The sequence below is a fragment of the Anopheles merus genome, chromosome 2R (assembly GCF_017562075.2).
Source record: "Anopheles merus strain MAF chromosome 2R, AmerM5.1, whole genome shotgun sequence".
Lineage (NCBI taxonomy): Eukaryota > Metazoa > Arthropoda > Insecta > Diptera > Culicidae > Anopheles > Anopheles merus.
Window position 1 is genome coordinate 45,584,133 of NC_054082.1, and position 23,135 is coordinate 45,607,267.

The 23,135-nt window shown below is 46.5% G+C and overlaps 1 protein-coding gene across 2 annotated transcripts; it reads left to right on the forward strand.

Moving 5' to 3' along the window:
- Nucleotides 1–48: 48 nt before the first annotated feature.
- On the forward strand, nt 49–22,128 carry LOC121590909. 2 transcript variants are annotated; one of them, XM_041911077.1, is made up of 3 exons: nt 49–1,571; nt 18,479–20,353; nt 20,427–22,128. In XM_041911077.1, exons 1-3 carry the CDS (start codon nt 1,512–1,514, stop codon nt 20,964–20,966), a joined length of 2,475 nt encoding a protein of 824 aa, XP_041767011.1. In that variant the 5' UTR covers nt 49–1,511; the 3' UTR covers nt 20,967–22,128. The 2 variants fall into 2 exon arrangements, with proteins under 2 accessions (XP_041767011.1, XP_041767010.1); XM_041911076.1 differs by lacking the exon at nt 49–1,571 and adding an exon at nt 18,094–18,247.
- The last annotated feature ends 1,007 nt before the right edge of the window (nt 22,129–23,135 follow it).

A 23,135-nucleotide genomic window follows, 5' to 3' on the forward strand; every position in this document is an offset into this window, starting at 1 on the left:
GTGTGTGTGAAAGAGTCCGTTTGTACCTATCCAGTACACACACCACCGTACATATCATATTTGAAGTGACACAATCAACTCCCGGACACGGTTGGGTACGGATTAGGGTTTTCCCTCGCAAAATTTTTCCCTCGGGATTTTGTCCATTTCCGCCAGTTCCAGCGATTTTTGGATGATTGTCAACGGTAAATTTATCAACGGACCATCGTCAGGGAGTTAATTCTTATTGGTGCAAAGTGTGTCCAGTGTAAAAATTCCAATTAGCCGGTTCTGTTCGACGAGACCGTCTGCTCGGTGAGAACGAATGAGCGGAGACGGCCATTTTGAACGGCGGCTCACCTTTTCTTTGTTCCTCTCAGTGTGCCCAGTGAGCCAACGGTGCGGTGTCATCTCCGTTTTGAGAGCTACCCGAAACAATTTTGCATATTGTTGCGGTGCCGTGGTATGCTTGCAAAGGTGCTGCTGAGTTTGAGTGATTGTTTGTGAAGTGACAGAAACTGAAATCTTGCCCCCCATTGCGATGTGAACTGTGCGATCGAAAGTGAGAGGAAAAATTCCGCCAAAAGTCTCATCACCCCAGTGAGAACAACCGTTGTGAGGAGAGGGTTACATTACGGCACCAATACCACTGCGCATCCATAACTGAGCGAGCAAATGTGTGCGTGAGACAGTGTGGTTAGAGAGAGAGAGGGAAAGAGAGAGACAACCGCAAACGGTGGCTGAGCCCACGGTACCAACACGCATCGACGTTTATTTACCGACGAGAGCGCGTGTAGAGCACATCTACGCGACACAAGCACGGGACTGTAGAGCAGCAGCGCGCGAACGAACCACAACAAATCGGAAGGAAGTCATTGTTGTGTGGTGTGGAACAATCTCTTCTTTTTGGTTCTTATTGTAACTGCAAAATCCTGCCCGCCTTCAACAGTGTGTTCTGTGTGCTGTTTTGATTTGCCTTTTTTTTTCGATTTGGTTGCGCTGCTTCGGTTACCCCATCGAAAATCGGCATGAGTGTGTGAATTGTCCCCGTTTGTTCCAGCAGATCTCGGAAGCAGTATATTGCTGCATGCATTTGTTTTGTGTTGCGCTCCAATCCTGCTAAAAAAGGCGGCCTGTGTGTCTGTTCGCCCAAATGCGCACCATCACCAATGCGAACGTGACACGGCAACGAAGACCATTCATCATCATCATCATCATCACCGGTGAACAGGAGCTATGGAAGGAATAATTCGTTAAGGTGCTGCCGCTAAGCGTATTTATTCCTGTGCGGGCGGTTTTTATGCCGGTCCGGGCATTCTCTCACCACGCGTGTGGTCTGTGGGGAAAAGTGTAAAGGGAAAATAAATTCGTCGTTCCGCGGCCGGAAAAGAAGCATCCTCCTCGAATCACACACCCATCCCTTTCCTGGGCGTGCGCCAGTCAGTGTATCCAAAAGTGTGTAGCGCGCCTCCTTGGTGTGTGTGTCTGTTTTTACCGGTGTATCCAAGGAAACGTGAAGAAAGGGCGCCAACATGTTTGACCTAGAGGACACAAGCATTACCGGATTCCACGACGCGATGAGTAAATACAGTGTAAGTAAGATGATGGAAAAATTAAATGCTAGTTATTTGCACCTGGCCGTGTAATGAGTTGTGGGGGTACGTATGTGTGTATGCTTCACGCAACGAAATCCGCCAGTCGCTGGCAGATGTTTATCGGCGGATGTGTCCCGCATGTCGCACCGTCTCGCTCCTGTGATGAACATCTGCCTGGGATGGGTTTGCCTTCCCTTTAAAATGTCAATTCGGCGAAATTGTGTATGGTGTGGTGTTTTTTAATCTGTTTAGTGTGCGTGTGGTGTTTTTTTGTTTCATTTTGCTCGTTTGCGAGAGCGTTTTGCATATTTTCGCAAACACACACCGTCTGTCACTCGTGAATGAGTGCGTGAATGGGATAGAAAGAGAGTGAAAGAGATTGAAGGCCAGCGAGAGATGACATTATCTCGCTCGTGTGTGTTTGAGTGTTTTGGTGTTGTACCGGGTTGCAAAACCGATTCAAATTCGTTCCGTTATCGGTCGAACCCGCGCCGGAAATGAGATGCGAATAACGATTTGTGTGTTCCATCGTGCAGACTCCTTCCTTCACCCACCACCACCCTTTCATTCATGCTTTGTTCGAACCCCACGGGCGCACTTTTTCGCCGGCGTATGAGCCGGGAGATGAGAATGAGACGAAAGGCGGCAAACCATCAGTTTCTAGGCCGGTGCGAGAAATAACTCACCGCGCGAGAGATGGCCGCCGCACTACAGTTCAAGGCCAAAATGCCGGCTGAACGGGGTGTTACGGAGTCGGATGTTTCGTGCTTTTTTGTATGTGCTGTGTGTGTTTAGCACGTTAGTTATGCTTCGCCGGTGTGCTATGCTGCCAACCGCGCACGTGGTTTAAGGTGGAATTGATACGCACACAGTCCACACATTCGTGCGCACTGAACTGAGCGTATAAAAAGTGGATGTCACATCGTGGATGAGTTGATGAACAGCAAATATGTTTAATTTAATGCACACAAAGAGGTCGCGCTGCTGAAGATGCTCAACTTGCGGGTCTAAAAGACGTAAAAACACAGGCACGATTCAGCGCTGCAAAATGTACAACAGATGTTGTGCGCGCACAGTGGAGCTCTCGAAACACCACCCAGAGGCTGTGGTGTCCCCGCTTCTCGTCGCCGTTGCCAACGGGAAGCGCACACACACACACACACACACACACACACACACACACACACACACACACACACACACACACACACACGTTTCCAGCTCGCCAACATTCCTTCCAGCCGTTGTCCGATTTCGCGCGAAAATGTAGCAAAAGGCGAACGGTGGAGGCAGCAAGAATGAAAGATAATCATTGCCGATGAATGTGTTGTGCTACCCCCAAGACCCCCCAGCCTGTCTCTTCTTGCTGGAATCTCCATCCTGTTCAGCATAGTCGTCGAATTTCTTCCTCGATCTTATTCTTAGTTCATGTTACTCGAAATACGCACACACACACACACGCATACATCGGCCCCATCTGCAGTGAGCTGAGGGTCTGCCCATGTTTTGCGGGAGGTTTTTTAAATTTGCTCTGACTCCGATCCTCCGTCCCTGCCCTTTTTGCGTACCTCCACAAAAACCAACCCATCGTACCATGCGTGCGAAAATGTTTTCAAACGAACGAGCGAGAGAGAGTGATCTCCGCGCGAAGAACGTCAAGATCACGTTTTTTCTGCCGTATGTACTACTACCCTTCCAGGCACGATGAATTAAGCGCGCCTTTTTTCAATGCTGTCTGCCGGGCCACCCCACACCACCCGCCTTGTGCTGCTTTCTTCATCCTGTACCGTGGAATTGGATCTGATCTTTTGCACTGAATGTAATCGGTATCGATGGGGAACACGATGCTGGCAGAGAAGAATTTCCGCCCGGGAGGTGGTGCGGTGTGGAGTATACCCAGCCGCCGCACAATCGGTGTAATTGTTTGGTGTTCCCGCGCTTTTTCTTCCGAACTCCTGGTGGCCCTGAAAATAAAGGCTCTTGGGGGTTGAGGGGGGCTTCCGACGTGATCGGCAGAGAACTCTCTCTCTCTCTATAGCCGCGCGCGCGAAAACTTCCAGACATGGTCGAGCCGGGTCCATCGATTGCCCGTTGTTACAAGGACATTGTTGTGGCCTATTGCACCACTCGTCTGCCTCTGCTGTGTGTCTGGCTCGAAGCAATGTTGCCGCCGTGTGTCTGTGTTGCTGGTGGTGCTCCACGGATAGAGAGAGAGGATACACTGATTACTATTCCAAGGATTTACTTAATTTTTCACGTTTAAAATCGCCATACTTATGCTACAGCCGTCTGGTTCGACCAATTACGTGTTACTTGTACCAGACTAGAATGTATTTTTTAACCTCTTTAACAACAGATGTCAGATTGTAAGAAATGTAAACCATCAAATGCCATTGTGATTGTTAGTTATTAATCGATTTGTTAGAAAGGTTAATCATTCAGAATAGAAAAATCATGCAAAACTGCTTTGGGAAAGGTGTGTATCAGGCATAAACAAAATATTATAAAATTTGTATGACTTCTTAATATTATAAGTCTTCAAAATCTGATTTTTGAAACAAATACTCCATTCATGTTTTCATTTGGTAATGCTGGATAAGTTTCTGAAACCCCTCTTGCTGTAACTTACCTATCACAAACCAATAACCCCTTGGTACTAAAATGCTGCTTTCCATTTAAGAAAATGGCCAAAATTGTCCATCCAACTGTTCTGCTGTGAATAATTTAGCGGACAAAAAGTAGGTCAACCGGCATCAATCGGGTACTACTAGCTCACCCCAAATTGCTCCTGCCAGCACCACCCCTTTTCCACGCTATAAATGTGTGTGGCCTTTAAAAAACAAAAAGCGCTACCTAAAGTCGATTTTTCGGTGAAGGGGGAAGAACCAAGGGCTAGATTTTAGGTTCTTACATTCCCATGAATGATAAACCCAGCCAGAAGAAGCTTCCTGGGTGTGGTACACCCAGGGTGGGTTTGGGTGTTTCGGCGGAAGCTCGTCCATAAGCATTTCTGTGTCTTTTCCAGTACCCCTACACCACTATCAGGTAGAGGAGAGAATGCACGGTGATGACACACATATTCCGATCGTTTCCTCCTGTCTTCTACCCCATTTCTTCGCCCAGCCTGTTCTACCCAGGAAAGGGCACGGAATCTAACTTCTGTCATGCCGAGCGGTTAAGAGGTCCATACGTTTTCCGTTGGCCTAGGGCAGCAGCGATTGTTGGACGATGAGAGTGTGGAATGTGTTTATTTTGTTTTTTTTTTTTTTAATCTCTTTCCCAAGCCAACAACTTCTCACACAGAGATACAGACACACACACACGCACTCTCCGACACAACACAAACCCTTCACAGCGGTGGTGCGAGGGAAAAATTAGAAAATTATTGCACTAAGGTCAGTTCTCGACGAGTTCTGAAAGGAAGGAGCGACCCCGAAAACGACGACAAATCGTAAATACTATGCTGCTGCTGCGTCTGACGAAATGAGTAAGAACACGGGCACACACAGACACAGAATCTTTCGGGGTGTTTTTGGTGTTTCGTTCTGTGCCTTTCTTCCTATCCATTTTCACCCTGCTCGTCTCATTTTGGGAGTTTCCCTTTTGATGTTTCTCGTGATGGTTATGAAGCAATTGGTGGTAAAAGAGGGAGGACAAGGGTTTTTTTTTTCTATTGGTATGGGCTATTCATCTCTCTCTTTCTATCTTTGTTTTTGCTGTGTGCAGGGTCGTAAATCTTTATTACGGGTGCATTTCTGTTAGCAACGTTTTATGTTGCTACATTTCACCGTATGGTAAAACGGATCGAAATTTTGAACTTGATCTTTATTACAAACAGTCCGAAACTGTTGTCTGTGTGCGTGTGTGAGGTATAGCACAAGGGTAGAGAAGAATGAAATGAAGGACGAATAGGCACACCAATAAAGCTATTAGCCATGATTTGAACATTCCACTAATTTATGCACATATGATATGCGGATGCTGGATTGCACCAATCACACCAACCATGCGAACGAATCGGGATGACAATACTCGGGCCACAGTGCATATTTAAGGGGAAAGCGGGAAGCGCCAGGCGCCTTTTATATTTGCAGCAAAATGTTTAAATGTCCTCCTTTGCTTTAATATCGACCTTTCCCAGGGATACGAAAAATGCAAAGAAGGAAACCTACTGCCAATGTCATTTCGCTGCCCGCACACCTCAAGAGAATGCAAATTACAATGCACAATAAATGGTGTATGTGTGCTTTTGAAAATGTTGGAATTGCTTCAATATCATAAGCCCTGGTCTGTCATATAAAACGATTGCTGCTCCAACGTGGTTGCGCATACTCAGCAGGAAAAGCCTCGGCCACTCACCTAAATAAATCATCCCCTAAAGCGCAAGAATTCGTTCTCTACTCGAGCACATACTTTCCTGGCAAAGCTCCTGAACCTTTCTCAAGTTCACGGCCCCATGCTCCTACGTTGCCGGCAGTTGCGGCGGCAACTTGAAACCTTTTTTCCCATTTATTGCTGCGCCACATCCACCCGACCCCATAGCTCTTGCACCACTGGGTGGGGGTGGTAGTTTGTGGAACGCCGGGAGATCGCGCACGATCACAATCTTTTGCCTGTACTGCATGAAGATGCCGCGGGAGTAAAGCGAGATCACTTGGTAACGTAGGGTCTGGCTAGATATGGACACGATTCGCGGTTCTTGGGGTTGGTGATGGTTCTGTTCTAGCCGTCAGTTGTGTAGTGTGGTGTGCTCGCTTTGTTCGTGGAGAGATCGTTTTATATTACATCTTTAGTGCTTTGTGGGGCTGCTACTAGACAGATACATATCTAAGCGGCATTGGAAGAATGTGTTCTCGTTTATGCTTTTGGATAGTTAATTACTTCCCGTAGTGTGGATGTGTTCTTCCTTTTTTGTAGATGTTTGTTCTAATTTACATATTCTATTCTATTGTTCCCTCTCTGGGAAGATTGGCTAGTAAAGATTTGGGCTTTACGTTTGTTACTGGTTGTCAATTTTAACCGAGATACACATTTGCGGAAATCAGATCGAACTAGATCTTATCTGTTGTTATCCAACACCAGATCTTTAATATCTTTCTATGATTTTCCCTATAATTTCTTGAACTTAATTTTGAGGTTCTGGTACTACCTCCTGCTCGTTCTTGCTCCGGTTCCTGGGAGAACCTTGTACAAGTCGAAATCAAAGAGCAATCGCCAAGTTCCGTTCTTTGTTTTTTTCCGAATTGGTTACTCAGATTGACTGTCCTCTCTCGGTGCTGGGCTCAGTCACAAGTGTGTGGTGATGTCTACTTCACGTTCTTAGTACACTCCAGCAATCACTGCCGTTTTTTCCTCGCTGGAAGAGTTATGCACGGCTGCCACACACTGTCCAGAATTGAAAAGAACAGTGGTTGTGGACCTATTTGCCAACCATTCTTGTTAGCTAGGAAACGTGAAGAAGCAAAACCTCAAACCTCGGACAAGCGAAAAGCAACATCAGAGATACCACTCCAAACGGGCTGGACGGACTGCCAAAAGCCACAAGAGCGCAACACCACCACCGCAAGTCCGCCACCATCTCATCATCATCATCGTCTTCGTTTTCTTCAGCATAACGAACGCAACGAAGCGAAGCAGGAAGAGAAGTAGGCACATAAAAACACTCCTTGCCCTTCCTTGTACCCCAGGCTCCTTCTCTCTCTCTCTCTCTCTCTCTCTCTCTCTCTCTCTCTCTATCTCTCTCTCTCTCTCTCTTTACCCCAGTGGTCGAGGGTTGTTCTTGTGTGGCGGGTCCCGAGAATGGGATGAACATGACGACGATTGACCACCGTCCGGGGGGTGGGTGTACGCGGTGGTGTTGTGATCATGGTGGGGTATACACCGGTGGTAAAGTTTTTAATGCTTTCCGTCACAAAGCTGAAAAGGGCAAACGAAATCACTATAATGGACCACAAAGAGAGAAAGAGACAGATCGAAGAAATGTGTACGCCATAAGGAGCCAGAGCATGCAAGATCGGTAACACCGCTCTCTTCTTCTGCCCAACCTGACTCTGGGTTTCTTTCCTTTGAATGTATCTTCCAATGGGGGTTCTCCATAGTCCCCACAGTGGTATGAGGGTCTTCCCGCGCAAAGACGAGGGCCTTCCGTGTGAAACATTTTCCTCAATTTCCTCATTTTCACCCTTTGGGACTTGCCCTCTCAAGTCTTCCCAGCCTGATGTACTGAGGCAATGGCACAAACAGAAGATGTTCATCAGAAGATTTGTGTGGGTAGTTGAAGCGTATAGGGTAGGGGACAGTGAAAATGCGTGCGGTTAAGCTAATATAGTAGACGGTACCTTTTTTTAGTAGTTCAGTACAGTGTGCCATCAGAAGAATGGTCACCACAAAGGCTAAGAAAAGAACGTGCAAAGAGGAACAAAGAGACAAACTGAACGTCGTGCACACACACCCCCATTCGGTGGTGGATGGAAAAGATTTCAATGCTTAACTTTTTACGAAGAGTAAAGGCAAGACAGGAACCGGTTTTTGGCTGGCGGATAGAATGGAGTACGAGTACGATCTTCAGGGATGGAGCTCTGTGCCTCTTTGAAGATCGTTTTTTAAAAGGTGTGTGTGTGGCACGGGTTTCGGGTTTTTAGAGAAGTTGGTTGATTCTGACCGTTCTCATCCTGGTTATTGCTGCGGTTGAGCCAAAGTGCGGGCTGAATCTATACCAAACCCTGCCGCTAGTGGAACTTGATTGATCAAGCTTTAAAAATAAATATTTTTAAAACACCAAATACTGTTGCTGTCCTCCATATCATGCCGAAAGACATCTGCGCACTCACAACACTTGGCCATCTTGCCATTTAACAAGTTTAGTTGATCGATGGAAGGACAGCAAAAATACACCATCGCGCTCCTCTCCATGTTCCGTTTTCCCTGTTGGGTTCACATCGGGCCTGCAAAATGTTGTGTTATTACCGGTGCACAACAGCGGAACCACAACCGCCACACCCGGTCCCGAAACACGTTGACTAATTGCACCTGGAACGCACAGTATGCAGCAGAGACTTATCGCTACTGCCCCTCGCTCTGCCCGATTATTGGCGCTTTTGCTTTCTTTTCTCAAGGGCTTTTACAGCACTCCCTGCAAGCATTGCATGCATGGATTTCTTTTCTTTTTCTCCTGGAGATTTTGCTTCACAGCATCATCTGCGTCGGCCTTTTTCCGCTTCGCCGCCAATGGCCTGTACCTGCCCCAGACTGTTAATCCTTTTTTCACACCTTTGTTTCAAACTTAATGGTTTTATTACAGGTAATTTTTGTTTTAACACGCAAAATTATCTTCAAGATAGAGAGGAAATGGTTTTACCTTAGAAAAAAGATCAGTTAAAGGTAATCTGTTACAGCGATTGCTGCCTTTTTTTTGTTAATCTTTATTGATGTGTTGTTTGGGTACTTCATGTTGATCGCAAAAAGAGAACCATTGCATACATTTGGGCGTTTAAAGTCATGTGTCATTTTAATATGGCCTGCCTGATCAATCTCATTCTGAATCTGGAAGTGGGCGCCTCCTCTACTTACTTACTCATTCGGAAGTGAAAACTGATTTCAATATACTTCAATCGCAAATCGAAAGAAAAGAGTTGGTATGCTTACAACATATCAGGCTGCCAGAACGCAGCGACGAAGGAACAGTTCGAAGTGTCTCTCTTCTCCCTGATAATTTCTCTCATTGTTTTTGACGCGAGCACTTCTCCTTCCTCTTCTTCTTCTTCTTTTGGCTCAACAACCGTTGTCGGTCAAGGCCTGCCTGTACCACTTGTGGGGTTGGCTTTCAGTGACTTTTGGATTACCCCCCCATAGCAGGATAGTCAGTCCCACGTATGGCGGCACGGTCTAGTTGGGGCTTGAACCCATGACGGGCATGTTGTTAAGTCGCACGAGTTGACGACTGTACAATGAGACCGGCTTCTCCTTCCTCTGTAGAATAAAAATTTCCCGCGCATTTTCCCTACCAGTGTCTCCTGCCAGCAACATATACGATAGTGCATTCCTGTTCCCTTTGTTGTAGTGCGGGGTGTTAGCTTGTGCCGCAATCTAAACATATGTCTTTTTTATTTTTGTGGGGAAGGTGTTGCTATGCTTTAATGGCTTTTTTACCGGTTCCTACCCTTAGACTTTGACCCCCAGGTGGCATTGAAATGGTTGCATGTTTAGTATTCATTCCCTTCTCTCCCCCATCAAGAGTTTCGCCGTTTTGCTCATAAGACCTCGATGCTCCTCGTTCATCGGTTTGTATTACGTGCCGGTTGATCGAATTATCAAAAAACATACACACCCTTCAATGGTGCACCTTCGTTGGACGGAAGTGTTGGCGAGGCAGGTGAAACCTTATGTTGTTTCGTTTGTTTGTGTTTCGAGGGTTAAAACACCGGGTCTACAACTCTCTGTTTCCTCTCGGAGCAGCGACGGAAAGAAGGAGCAAACCGCCACCAATACACTAACCTTCGGGAGCTTGAAAAGGAACTCAGAATTGCTAACAAAAACGGAAAGAAACGTCCCCACGTGCCGCATGCGCACAACGGGAACACATCGGGAGGATTTTTTTCGTTGTTTGTACCATTCTACCAATTTGACGAGACTTCTTGGTGCAATGAATATCCTCGTCCACACAGCGTTGTGTAGGTAGTAGTTGTCAGTCGTTCACTCGATTCCTTCGCCAGGAATCCAATCATTTCTTATGTGCTCCTGGTATTTTCCGGAAGTGACACGAGCTTTCTTTCCGCTCTTGCATTGCTATACGGCGTTCTCCCAGGGTTTGAGGGGGAGCCACTTTCCCGAATGCCATCCACGGAGTAGATCTACGGAGATCTTCACCGGAACTAAAATACGATTCCAAGAATTTGTGCTTTCTCAAAGAGGTGGCGTCCAAAGGGAAATGACTAAACTGACGGCTACTCTGTTTGGCGAGAGCTACCGAAAAAACCGATCGATATGAAAGATTTAGCTCCTTGCGATAGGTGACTCATGAGCCGCAAGGAATAGGGGTGGATTTGGGAGGGGTTTGTTCTTCGATACCTCGTTCTCGCTGCTCTGTCTGCCCTGCCCACGAGCCGCCGTGTGGGGTTATGTTGGAGTTTGCGCTGTTCGTACCAAACTGGGCGCCAATTTCCCACAATCTCAGAATGGAAAAGGCAAGAAGGGTGGTAAGCATAGTTGCTGGAGGAGGGAAAGGTTATTATTTTGTAATGAGAAAAAAGTCCATCAATTACACTTTCGCTTTCTGTGACGGAAAAACTTTCCTAGAAATTTGATGTCCTGGTAGTGAGTAGCAATCGATCTGGTTTTTTTAATTTTGTTTTTATTTTGCTTTGTGCTTATTTCCAAAGGCAAAGGACTGCAATATGTTACTAAACATTGTATAGTATTTTGAATATTTTTAGAACAAACAATATATATTTCTAAATAACGATTCTTCTTTTTATAACTTATATGTTCTCCTACAACAACGATTCTAATAAAATTAATCCGTAAATTAGGCTTACAAACTACGCTATTTTCAGTCGACCTTTATGAAAAGCATTAAATGCAGCTTAAAAGAAATTCAATTTGAAACGCTTCATCATTATTTTTCCCGCCTCCTCTCTGCGTGCACTCGACGGCAGCCAATTCAGTGTAAATGCTTTCCAAACGCTGGAGTTTTAGTAGCAAAACAGCAGGAACCGGTAGTGTAGGAGGAGAGTGGATGTGCCGGAGCTACACGACGCATGCGTGTGGCGTGGAGCACATTGTTGGTGTTATAGCCGGTAAAAAGGACTAGTTTCCTGCCGGTACCGCTGCTGTATTAGGTACACAGCAAATTTGTGGAACAGGAAATCTGATTTCGTGGATAGTTAGTTGAGAGAGGGGAGGGGAAATAGGGGAAGGAGAAGTAGCATACTGATGGTCACACACCGGTAAACGATGATTCATTTGCACAGACAGGCTGAGAAGGAATATGTCGTCCTGTCTTTTAAGCAGGATAAGTAATGATCTGTCATGGGAATGGTAGGATCTAAGGCAAATGAAGGGATGAACAATTGGCACTGGGTGTTATTAGAGGAAGGAAGTTATATTATTAAAATTGAGTTAAGGATGTTAGTATTGCGACAGTGTGAAAATATTGTAAGTTGAAACCAATTATCCAAGTTGTTGATTCAGTTTCGCTTGTATTTTGAATTATAAAACCTGTAATTGTTGTTATTAGTCAATATATTTTTTTTTTCATATTCTGATGTTTTACAGTTGCAAAACAAGTGAGCAGATTGCCTAACCATCCTCAATAAAATCTCAAGCCTAAATCACACGTTACGGACGAACAATAACCTGCTCCTCGTGTGAACGCCACACTTGATTGACCATGGCCCCTAATTCCCACCGATAGCAACATTCCCTATTTCCAAATCACATGGGTGGTGTGTATGTGCCTGTGTGCTGTGTTGCATTTGGATGGTTTTTAAATTTTTCCCACACGCGCACAACCCTCTCTCGATTTGCTCTGAAGCGCGAAATGGTGTGTGATAGTTTTAGTTTTCGAATCTTACACATATACACCTTGATTATTCTATTCTCACGCGTACCTTCAGATACAATATTTCTTGCTGTTTTTATCAAAAATCGTGCTTCTGTTTCTCAAATTACACCTTTGTCAGGATTTTCGTTGCATGATCATGTTGTGTAGCGTAGAACAAAGAAATCATCTTCTGTGCTATGCTGCACACACCGGTGATGTCGGTAGGACATGCAATTAATGTGTTTCAAACATTGCTTTTTGCTTAAGAAAAGGGGTGAATGAGGTGTAACGAGCCGTGATGAGAAAAAGGGATTGAAAGTGAGATGGTGAGCGATCAAGTTGTAAAAGGCAGCTCTTCTAGCGGGCGATCTTCTGTGAGGTTGTGGAAAAAAATAAAATAAAATCTTCGCCAGACGTAGAGTGAACTGAGTATGCTCCTTCTGTTGTTATCAAAGCAATTAGCCGCAGTACTGCCCATGTTTTGAAATTAATCATCGCGCACAAGTGTTACGCACCGAGCACTAATTGATGATCGTCAGCTTTACCCCAGTTTCCTCTCTGATGTTCGTTCGTTCCTTTCTCTCGGGGGAGAAGCACTCGTTTATGCAGGAGGGGACGCGTCGATCGTGTCGCTTTTCCCTGTTACTCTAGTCTCCTTATTTCGTATGGTGGATCAGGGCGGCAGCAGCAGCAGATGGTGCGCGTGCACATGTGTTATTGACGGTAGGGAAGTTGTTCCAGGCACGTGCCCCGCTGAAGGAAAGGAAAAGACGTTGTACGCATCGACTTTGGCGATCGTATAACGGCGGCGAAGGGAGTTATAGGTAGAAGCAAGAGAGAAGATATATATTCACTTGTCGTCATTACACCACGAAAGCATCTGTCACATCATCGCTCCACCTTTTCTCGTGTTTTCCTCTTTTTTGGCTTACGTTTTTGGAGCTCTGTGGCCAGAGCGGGTTGAACGTTGCATGATCGCGTTTCGATCGGAATAAGGATAAAAGGCGCTGGGTCATGTGTGTGTCCATGCTCAGGAGCTGGTAGAAAACCGCCGTCATCATCATGTACCTAGTGTGTATAAGACACGATGTTTTTGTTTGGTTTAACGGTTAGCAGTCGTCGCAAAAGCGAAGACAACTTTTGAAGACGACGAAAAATGATTCCAAGTTGGCATTTCGCTTCCTGCGGAAACCGATGCTATGAAAGGGAAACACATTTCCAGTGAAAAGGTACTATTATGGCCGTATGGGAGGTGGGAGCTGTGTTCTGGAATGGAGTGGACGTCGTAGTGCTGCTTCTTCTCTTGAATGTCGTTTGCAGCAGGGAGAAAATTATTATTAGATATTTTCCACTTAAACCGATGCCCTCTTCTCTCAGTCGTTCGTGTCGGGATGTAGAAGCAATCCACCCAATTCCAAGAGAGCCTTTCGTATCTGGCTTTGATGATTGATGATTTAAGTGGTTGAGATTACAGTCATATCATCTATGTGTGCGTCGTGCCGTGTCCTCTATTACCCTTTACCGAATGGCAGAACCTATTACACATACGCCCCCGCGTCATGTTATGTTTTTTATGTGAAGCTATTGGAACTCAGTACATAATATTCTCTGATGCATAATGTATAGGTGGAGAGTTTTGAATGATTCATATTCAAATACGAAATCTTTGTGAGCGATGGTGTGCTCCTCTCTTGGGTACCGTTAGTTAGAAAGGGCGCGAAAGTGGGAAACACGAACGGATCACGGGGGGATGATGCGGTGTGGTAGTGTGTAGTGGGTGAGAATCGAAAAACAACATCGGGCGTCAGCGACAAATAAACAGTAACGAGGCGGGAGTAATGACCGCCCCGATCATGTTTGGCGCGCTTTTTTCGATCCATCCTTCTTCTCTTGTGCCGTTGTGTTTCTCTCGACAATCTTCAATTCTGAGTGTGCCCGATGGAGCGAGAGATTTGTGGTGGTCTGTATGGCAACTGCGGGCTGAAAGAACCATTACACAGTGTGGTGAAAGCAGCCAGGGGAGAATACCGCCAAGCATGATCTCCGGGTAGCATCATCTTCTTGGGAGAGAAATCGCTGCCCTGCGTTTTGTATTAACACATCGCCGTTCGTTCTCACGCGCGATTCTTAAAATAATTGACAGAGATGGTGGTGTGCGCCCTGCTTTTTTGAGTGCGCAATCATCATCATTCACCATAACATCGTGTCCTCGTCGTATCCACTCTGAAAATTGCTAACTCGTTCCCTTTTCAACTCCATCGCTTCTCTTCTTCGGTCATCATCGAGCACCACCCTCCCCCACCATTATCAGAGGAAACAAAAAGCGCGCGCAAATTTGCTGATTTTGCGCGGGAAAGTGGCAGAGTGTGCGTGTGTGTATCCTGTTACTTTATTTTCATTCTTTCTTTCTGGTCTCCACGATCGTCATCGTCTTTCCCCACTTGCGAGATCTGTACCATCCCCCATGCCCACCCCTCTACTCTGGACGATCGAAAAGGCGCGCGCTATGTTCTTGCGTAAGTTTTGCAACTTCCATCGATGGAGGGTAACCCACCTCAGTAAGTTTGTGTGTGTGTGTGTGTGTGTGTGTGTGTGTGTGTGTGTGTGTGTGTGTGTGTGTGTGTGTGTGTGTGTGTGTGTGTGTGTGTGTGTGTGTGTGTGTGTGTGTGTGTGTGTGTGTGTGTGTGTGTGTGTGTGTGTGTGTGTGTGTGTGTGTGTGTTTCTGTGGGGATACAAAGGAGAGACAGTGGTTTTTTGGCGCGAAACTTTCATACCCTGGTACAAGCAGCACAACTACAACTTGTTGGCATGGTCCCCTGGAAATTGTGTCCGATTAAGGAGAGAAAGTTTGGGACACAATGGTGCGATGTGGTACTTTTGGTCAATATTCCTCAAACTAAAATTATACCTGCTCCCCAACATGTCACATTTTGGGTCTCAAGGACCATGGGATAAGTTGAAGTCATGTTTTAATATATTACAAAAAAGGTTGAGAGGACCATTTTGAGGTTGGATTTTGATTGCATAAAAATATAAACTCACTTCAATATGCTGTCAGAAATTTGATACAATTTTGTAGAATGAGCGAGATTCGCCTATTTCATAATCTTGCACAAGATGTCGTTTTTTTCTGAACAATCCCAACAGTTGAGATGTCTTGATGCCTGCAAACATCTCTCACTTTCTTTTTTGTAATACCAGTTGTCAAATCCCAAGGATCTCTTCTAGCTCTATGTAAACATCTTAGCTTGGGTTTTGATCGACAATTAGAAGCGAAATGAATTAGAATGATGCTACTCTGTCAACCAATTTCACCCAATTGTAAACTCAATGTAATCAGGCGGCCCGAATTCTGAGTCCACACACAAGATTTGACAGAGAAATAGAAAATTAACGAGCTTGCTCCCAACATCCGCCAGACAGAAACTTGATAGTATGTTTCACCTTCTTTTGGGTCGTTTTCTGCCATCTATGTTCGGAGAGAACGAAGGAGCACGAAGTTTCCGAGAAAACAGAGAATTGAGTTCGCAAAAAGAGTAAGCAAGATTATCAGCAGCAGCAGCATTTTTCAACGAAAGCAGGATGTTTTGATTTCTGGGTTGTGTAGTATCATTTCATTAACCAGTTTTTCTAGCCCCGACATCTCCTTCCGCTGTAGGAATTGATAGTCTTAGCAGAAGGCATACTGGCATCATTTCCAATCACAACGAAAAACACTGCTTGAAAGTCTAACCTTCCCTTCCCACACAGATGTGAAGGTGAATTCTTGGTTGTTATTGTTTTGTGTTCTGTACCGGTTTGACAAATACACGGGCTTTTCGCGCCAAAACTTTCAATCAACCCTGTCTCTGCGTGTGCCCTGTGTACTTTCTCGTTCCTCCTCACGCAATCCGTTATCTTCTGCGTCTTTCGTTGTGTTGTGCTGGCGTGTTCTCTGTCAACATTGCGCGAACGTGAGAAGGGGGGGGGGGGGTATGTTTATGTGTGCATACTATGGTCCCTCTACTATGTTGCATGTGATGCAAACACTCTGTTGTCGTTGGTTGTGTTGTTGTGTCGTTGTCATCAAAGATTGCTCGCGTTTTTTTGTGTGCCGCCTTTTGCTTCGTCTCGACCGATCATCGTTCGCTTTCGTAGCGGCGGTCGGTGGGGGATGTGTGATGCGTGAAACCGACCGCAGAGAAGAAGAAACACGCATTTACTACAACATTTGCGGGACAATAGTTTTTGGCGGGGAATTGTATACAATTTCATCCGTCGCTCAACATTCGCTCTTGGTTAGGAAACATTCAACCTCTTGCCATGAACACTGAGCGCGGAAACGTTGCTCATGCCACGGGCAACAACCGAGATATGTTGCCATCTACAATAACCTCACCTAGAGGGCAGCGAACTAGTACTGATCCATCATCATTAGCAATGTTCTAAGCAGTCGCGAAACAGTGTCCAACCTCTCCTCTTTCTCTCTTTCTGCATTCGATGTTTTTGTTGCTGCCTCAGAGTCGCATACAAGACATCCAGCAACTGTCTGGAGAAGCTCCGGGGGGATAAGTTGGGGATGAGTTGGGAGCACAGCATGTTTCACCCCTGCAGACGCGGATATGGGACGATGTGATGTATCTTTCGTCTAAAAGTTGTTGCGATTAGTCGTCTACCATTTGCTCCAATACCATCCTTTCCTGTTTCTGTGCCTCTCTGAACCGAACCGGCACACACACACCTTGGGTCCGGGGAACAGAGCCGATGCGATGAGAAACCAAACAAAAATAAAGAACATTTGAAATGAAGAAGAAAAGAAAACACTAACAACAACAGCAGCCTACCCCTGGGATTGTATGCGCACGAGCGAGCGAGCGCGGGCTTCGAAAACGGCCAAAAAGAGCGCACCAGTGTTCAGCGTGCTCGAGCGCAACTTTTGACGTGACTGTACTTTCGTGGTTTCTCCTTCTGCCCGAGCTCGGGGTTCGTTCGGTGTTCTGCTGCCGCTGCTGCTGGATGGTGTATTTTATTCCCCTCGCTCTGTTGTGCTGGAGTGTGTGTGTGTGCGTGTGTGTTGGTAGGGGTTGTATAGCGTTTGTTTGTCCCGTGCAGCCGGCCGGCTTCAGAAGGGCGCAACCACCACAACGCTATTTGAAAAAAAAAAAAAACATCCCTCCATCCTGTCTCGCTCTCACACTCTTTTCTAGCCCTTCTCTGAAGTATCTCTCCCTCGCTCTGTTGCGTGCTATTCTGCTATGTGCTCGTCTCGCTCTCTTCCCGGGAAGGGTGCAATCCCTTTTCCCGTCTCGCACATCCCCCCCCCCTCCCTACCTCTAAACCCGTACCCTCAGGGTTGTGCAGTGTTGCCGGCTGCTTGCCTGCCTGCTGTGGTGTGTTCTCTCTGTATAAGGGATTTTTGTGCGCGCCCTCTTGTCGACTTGAATTCCTCGTCTAGAGTTTCCTTGCGTGTTGTAGCGCACAAGCAATACACACAGGGTATGGTTATAGTGTGTGTAAGAAAAGGTTAGATGGGCCCCTCCATACACAAGAAAAAAAAAGATCTACAAAGAAGAGAGCGAAGGGTCGTATTTTTCCCTTACATTCGTTCCCGCTGGTTCTGCTTCAACTTGGTGCGTCTGTGTGTATGGAATTGGAAACATTTATCTCTACCATCCTTCATGCGCATTTATCCATCCCTTTCGAAGGGACCCATTGACTGCGTGTGTGTGTGTCTGTTATGCGTTTTTGGCATGAGAACGTTTTCCCTCCATTTGCTATCCCTCTGTTGTTGTCACGCTTTTACAACGATCCCTTTTGAACCGACTGTACTTTTTTCCCAGGTTTCCTTTGTTTGCTCTCGCTCACGCATCTACAAAAAAAACTTATGCTGCTCCTACGGCAGGCAGAGGCAGCAGCGCTTTCAGCACTATTTTCGTTTGGGGGGGGGGGGGGGGGAACGAGACTATTGCATTCAGGGCTGAATTGAACTTTGGTAGCGCGGGAAAGCCTGAATCGTGCTAGTAGTATGCCATGCAATAAATTGTTTATGGTTGGCTTTGTTCGACCACTAGCAGCTTTTATCGCTGTGTGCATCGACGGTGTGTGGAGCTGGTTATACGTGTTGATGTTAAAATTTCGTCCAGAAATAACGATGGTAAAGATATGTTGTATGAAATATGCTTATGATGTTTTGATGCAAGTTTACTTACACTTCCTGAACTGTTGCGAAGGCGCTGGATTGAACTACTGTTTTTGAATGCTGTGCCACATTGTAAAGGATTGCTTTCTTGAAACGAAAATGCGTGTTTACTTTAAACCATGTTATCCACTAGTGTATGCCAATCTGCCTTTACTTATCGTTACTTTTTAACATTGCTCCTTGCAGACTCCCATGTCGGATCTCTACATCACCGACTCGATGCAGGACATGCTCGATATCGACATCAAGTCGGAGGTGACGACGGTTGTGGGCGGTGTGAACGAATTCGTTTCGTTGATGAACTATGATCTGCCCTCGCTCGAGCTGGACAACAACTCCCTGGACGGGAACAACTTCTACTGTAGCGCAGCGTTCGGCATTGGCAGCACCGATCTCTACCCGGAGGTCACTACGTGTGCTAATCCGAACTTCGTCATGCCCGTCCCGTCGTCGTCATCATCGTCGTCATCTTCATCCTCATCGTCATCCTCCTCCTCCTCGATGGGTGGATTCCCGAACGGCAGTGTCCTGTCGTCGTCCGGCTCGTCCGCGACATCGTCGACGATGAGTGCCCTTGTGGCCGCCCAATCACTGCTCAAGTCACCGAAGCAGAACATCAATCTCAACACGACCGTGCACGGCGATACCAGGCACAGCTCGACCATGGCCAGCCCGAAGGAACGCAAAAGCCATCTTACCTTTTCGCCCAATACGATCAAGGTGTCGACGGTGCAGGAGGCGAAAAAGATCTCCAGCCTGGCGCAGATCACGCGGGTCGGCGGTACGGCAGGCACCATCTCCTGCACGTCCCTCGCGCCAGCGACCCCGGTAGACAACGTGCGCAAAGATCTGACCGCCCAGATGACGTTGAAGGAGGAGAAGATCATCGTGCGAAACGGTGGGATCGTGAAGAGTGCGAGCGAACACTTCGTAACTAGTAACGGCGGCGGTAGCGTAACGGTCGGTGAAGCGATCGTCCACCGCACGTCATCCGTTGGATCGCCCGGCCTCGGCGTTGGGCTGGGCAAGGGTAACACCGTGAAGCTGGCCCATGGTATCGGTGCGCTGACCTACGCCAACAGCATACAGTACAAGAACCTGAAGAGCATACAGAAGGTCAGCGCGATGGGGCTGAACGGTGTGGTGAAGCGCGAGTCTAGCCCCCATCGGCAGCTGAACGGTGGTGCGGCCAGTCCGAAAACCTACAACCGAACCTTAATCGTGGATCAGAACGGCAAACCGACGGGAGGAGGTGTCGGTGTGGTCACCATTACGCATGGCGGCTCCCCGACTACGACGTTGGTCGCCCGTCAGATGCAGCGAGCGATGACACCGACCGGCCCCAAGCAGAAGCTGATCAAGAGTGGTGGTGGATCGCAAGGCGGCAGTGTCGAGAGCGAGTTCCCCAAACCGGCCTACTCCTACTCGTGTCTGATCGCGATGGCGCTGAAAAACTCCCGCTCCGGTTCGCTGCCCGTCTCCGAGATCTACAGCTTCATGTGCGAACACTTCCCGTACTTCAAGACAGCACCGACCGGGTGGAAAAACTCCGTCCGGCACAATCTGTCCCTCAACAAGTGTTTCGAGAAGATCGAAAAACCGGCCACGAACGGTGGCCAGCGGAAGGGTTGCCTGTGGGCGATGAACCCGGCCAAGATTACGAAGATGGACGAGGAGGTGCAGAAGTGGTCTCGTAAGGATCCGCTGGCCATCCGCCGGGCGATGGTGCATCCCGAGCATCTGGAGGCGCTCGAGCGGGGCGAGATGAAGCACGGCTCGACCGGGGACGACGATCTCGACGTGGAGGAAGACCTCGAAAGTGACGGCGGCCCGTCCGATGTGGACGCGGAGGAGGTGGACGAGGAGGTGGTTGAGCCGGAAGAGGAGGAAGAAGAGGAAGAGAACGAGGAGGACGAGGAGGAGGAGGACGATGATGTGGAGTTGATAGAGCCACCGCGCGAGACGATCGACGTCGACGCGGAAAGCTTCATCATCAACACGCCGGAATCGTTGATCGATGGCGAAGAGGACGGTGGCGATCAGGTGGATTTCGATCTAGAGGTAAGGACCGCTTGTTCCGTTCGTCTGGTACGGTGGTGCAATCAACTGACCAACCGTCTTTACTCTGTTTTAGGTACCTGATTTTTACGGAAACATCAACGTAGACTCCAAGGACAGCACGCTCGCGCTGGAGTTGACCGAGCAGGATCTTTTATCGCTGGAAGATGAAGATGAATCGCTTTACATTAATCAAGTTCAGCAACAGACGCGACTCGGTACCGTTACCGTAACGCAGCAACAGTCCCTCCAGCAGCAGCTACATCAGCAGACGCAAATCCACACAACGCAGCAGCAGCAGCACCATCGACAACAGATCCAACAGCAGCAACCGCCGGCGAAGCGTGCCCGGCTCGACATGACCTACTCCATTTCCCCGAACGCAAACGGTACCGCCAGCCTGGTGAACGTCATTTCCTCCCGCCAACCGACGATAGTGCACGGCACGGGCAACAACTCCGTCACCGTTACACCCGTCAACGGTAACAGTGTGATGGGGCTAAGCTTTCAGCAACACTTTCAGCAGCTGCAGCAGCAGCAACTACGACAACAGCCCCAGCAGCTTCAACAAGGAACCATCAGGCGAAAGGTGCCGATGATTACCCGATTGGCTTGAATTAACCGCGCCGGTATGGTTTAGTCGTTTAGCTTAGGGAGTCGAACGTACACCACATTGTTGTGTGTATGGCACGTGGGTCTGGTAAGTGTGGCTTTCAATTGATGTATGCTATATGATTTAAAGATGGAAAATGCATTTGTTTTCCTTTTATGCATACCTCTCTCATACAAGCCGTTAATATACACACAGGCAGAAAGGAAGCTCTTATTAAGCTTTATTCGACAGCCCACTCAGTGCGTTCCGGATGGTACAAACACACACCCACATGCATCGTATATTTTTCCGTATTCTATTCAGAATTTTTCTATGAGCATTTTTTTCTCTTTTATAACGTTAAATTATTATCACTGCCAGAAGGAATATTGTGTCTTTGTGACACAGACATACAGAGAGCAGTGAGTGCAGTCAAAAAAATAAACCAACAACACCACAATCACATCCCACACACCAGCTCGAATTACACTTTTCCGGTGGTGCTGATGGTAATCGTAACAGCAATATAAGATTCGGTACAAACACTATAATACTAGAAATAGCATGGTAAAGTTAGAAAGGAGAAATAAGCGATAGTGTGAAACCTCGACCCTAGACACTGAGCGTATACCAAGAAGGGTCCTCCAACCCAGAATGTTGCATCGTTGTTGTCTGTTAAAGGCAAATGGTACTAATCCTGATTGCTGCAGCTTACAGCTGTGAATACTTGTAACTTCCCCATCGATGGGGCAGAGCTTACACGTTGGTTTCATAGCTGTACACCGCACACCAAATCGATCGGAATCTGCCAATGCAACATCCTCGGTTGAAAACGAGTGTTGTACTAAACGGGACACCACGATACAAAACTCACATATACCTGACCTGAGAGAAAGAGTAAAAAAAACAAAAACAATATGAGGTACAATTGAATGCGTATTTACACCTGCACCATCTTTCCAGTTTCGTAAGACTAGTTAGTTTGAATACGCTGGAATGTTTCTCGGTTTGTTGTTATAGTTTTTATTTTTGAGTATCTCTCTTTATTTTCGAACAAAAAAAAATGATAAGAGACAAGTCCTATTTTCGGTACAAAACAAAATGTATAGCTGTAAGTGAAAATTTTGCCTGAACAGTATTTACCAAACGGAGTCGCGCTGTACCCGCCATGACTCAGCTAAGAGGGATACAATGACAGTGTGTGGTCAGCATTGCTAGGATAATTTTCATCTCAATTTTTGATCATTGTATCACGCGTTCGTGTTCTACATTGAGTTGGACTTTTTGATGAACGGTCGTTTGTTTTTTATTATTGTGTTCATCCAGCAACCTAACACTCTATCAATAACGCTTTAGCGTGGCATCAAAAATTGGAATGAAAATGATCGAGTATCTAGATTTCTCTCTGTGTGAAGGAGGAGCGCGCAATTGATAGAGAAGGAGTTAAAAAAGCGCACACGAACAAAACTATATGTATAGATGTATAGAGGGGTATAAAACGTTCTTTAAGCCACAGAAAGCATGTTGTGCAGAAGTGTTTGTTTCTATAGAAGCATTACTCGCTGCAAACACTATCAAAAGCAGTACAAAATACTACCTAATCTGTACCTTATCAGTGGTAGCTTGGCAATGGGTGGGTGGGTATGGTTAGCAGCAAATCAACCGTTTATGCTCATAAAGCACACTGTGTAAAAGCACGCACTCATTACCACAGTGAGGGGGATGCAGTGCTAGTGCTTTTGCTGTGTCCTTTAGAGAAAGAGACATTTTTTTGCTAATCCTACCCACACCACAGACAGGGGAAGTGGTCATGATGAGGATCCCCAAATACATATTAAATTAATTTTGAAACTTGTACTACCACTACTACTACGACAACTAAAAAACACAAACTCTTGAATGATCAATGGGCCGCGAATATGGTCGTCCACCAGACTGGGTTTGGTGTGTAATTTTGTTGCGCACACATGCGCGACGTTGTGTTAATATTTTTAAACTGTTTATTTTTATTTTATTTTTACTGTTTATGTGTAATGTGTAATTAATGTAGTTGTTTTCTCGTTTAATTTAAGCAGTAAGGTTTAATTAAAATATATTTGTTTTCGTGTGGGCTTCGAGTAGAGGATGGGCAACAGAAGAGGAAAACAAAAATGCAAAAATAACATTTAGGGGCCTCCAAAACGAAAGGGAGTG

What these genes read in the sequence shown, in the direction of transcription:
- LOC121590909 (XM_041911076.1), top strand. Translation starts at nt 18,119, where the DNA reads ATGCCATGCAATAAATTGTTTATGGTTGGCTTTGTTCGACCACTAGCA. An exon ending in TTCGTCCAGAAATAACGATG is followed by an intron (nt 18,248 to 18,478) that starts GTAAAGATATGT and finishes TGCTCCTTGCAG; the next exon opens with ACTCCCATGTCGGATCTCTA. An exon ending in AGGTGGATTTCGATCTAGAG is followed by an intron (nt 20,354 to 20,426) that starts GTAAGGACCGCT and finishes ACTCTGTTTTAG; the next exon opens with GTACCTGATTTTTACGGAAA.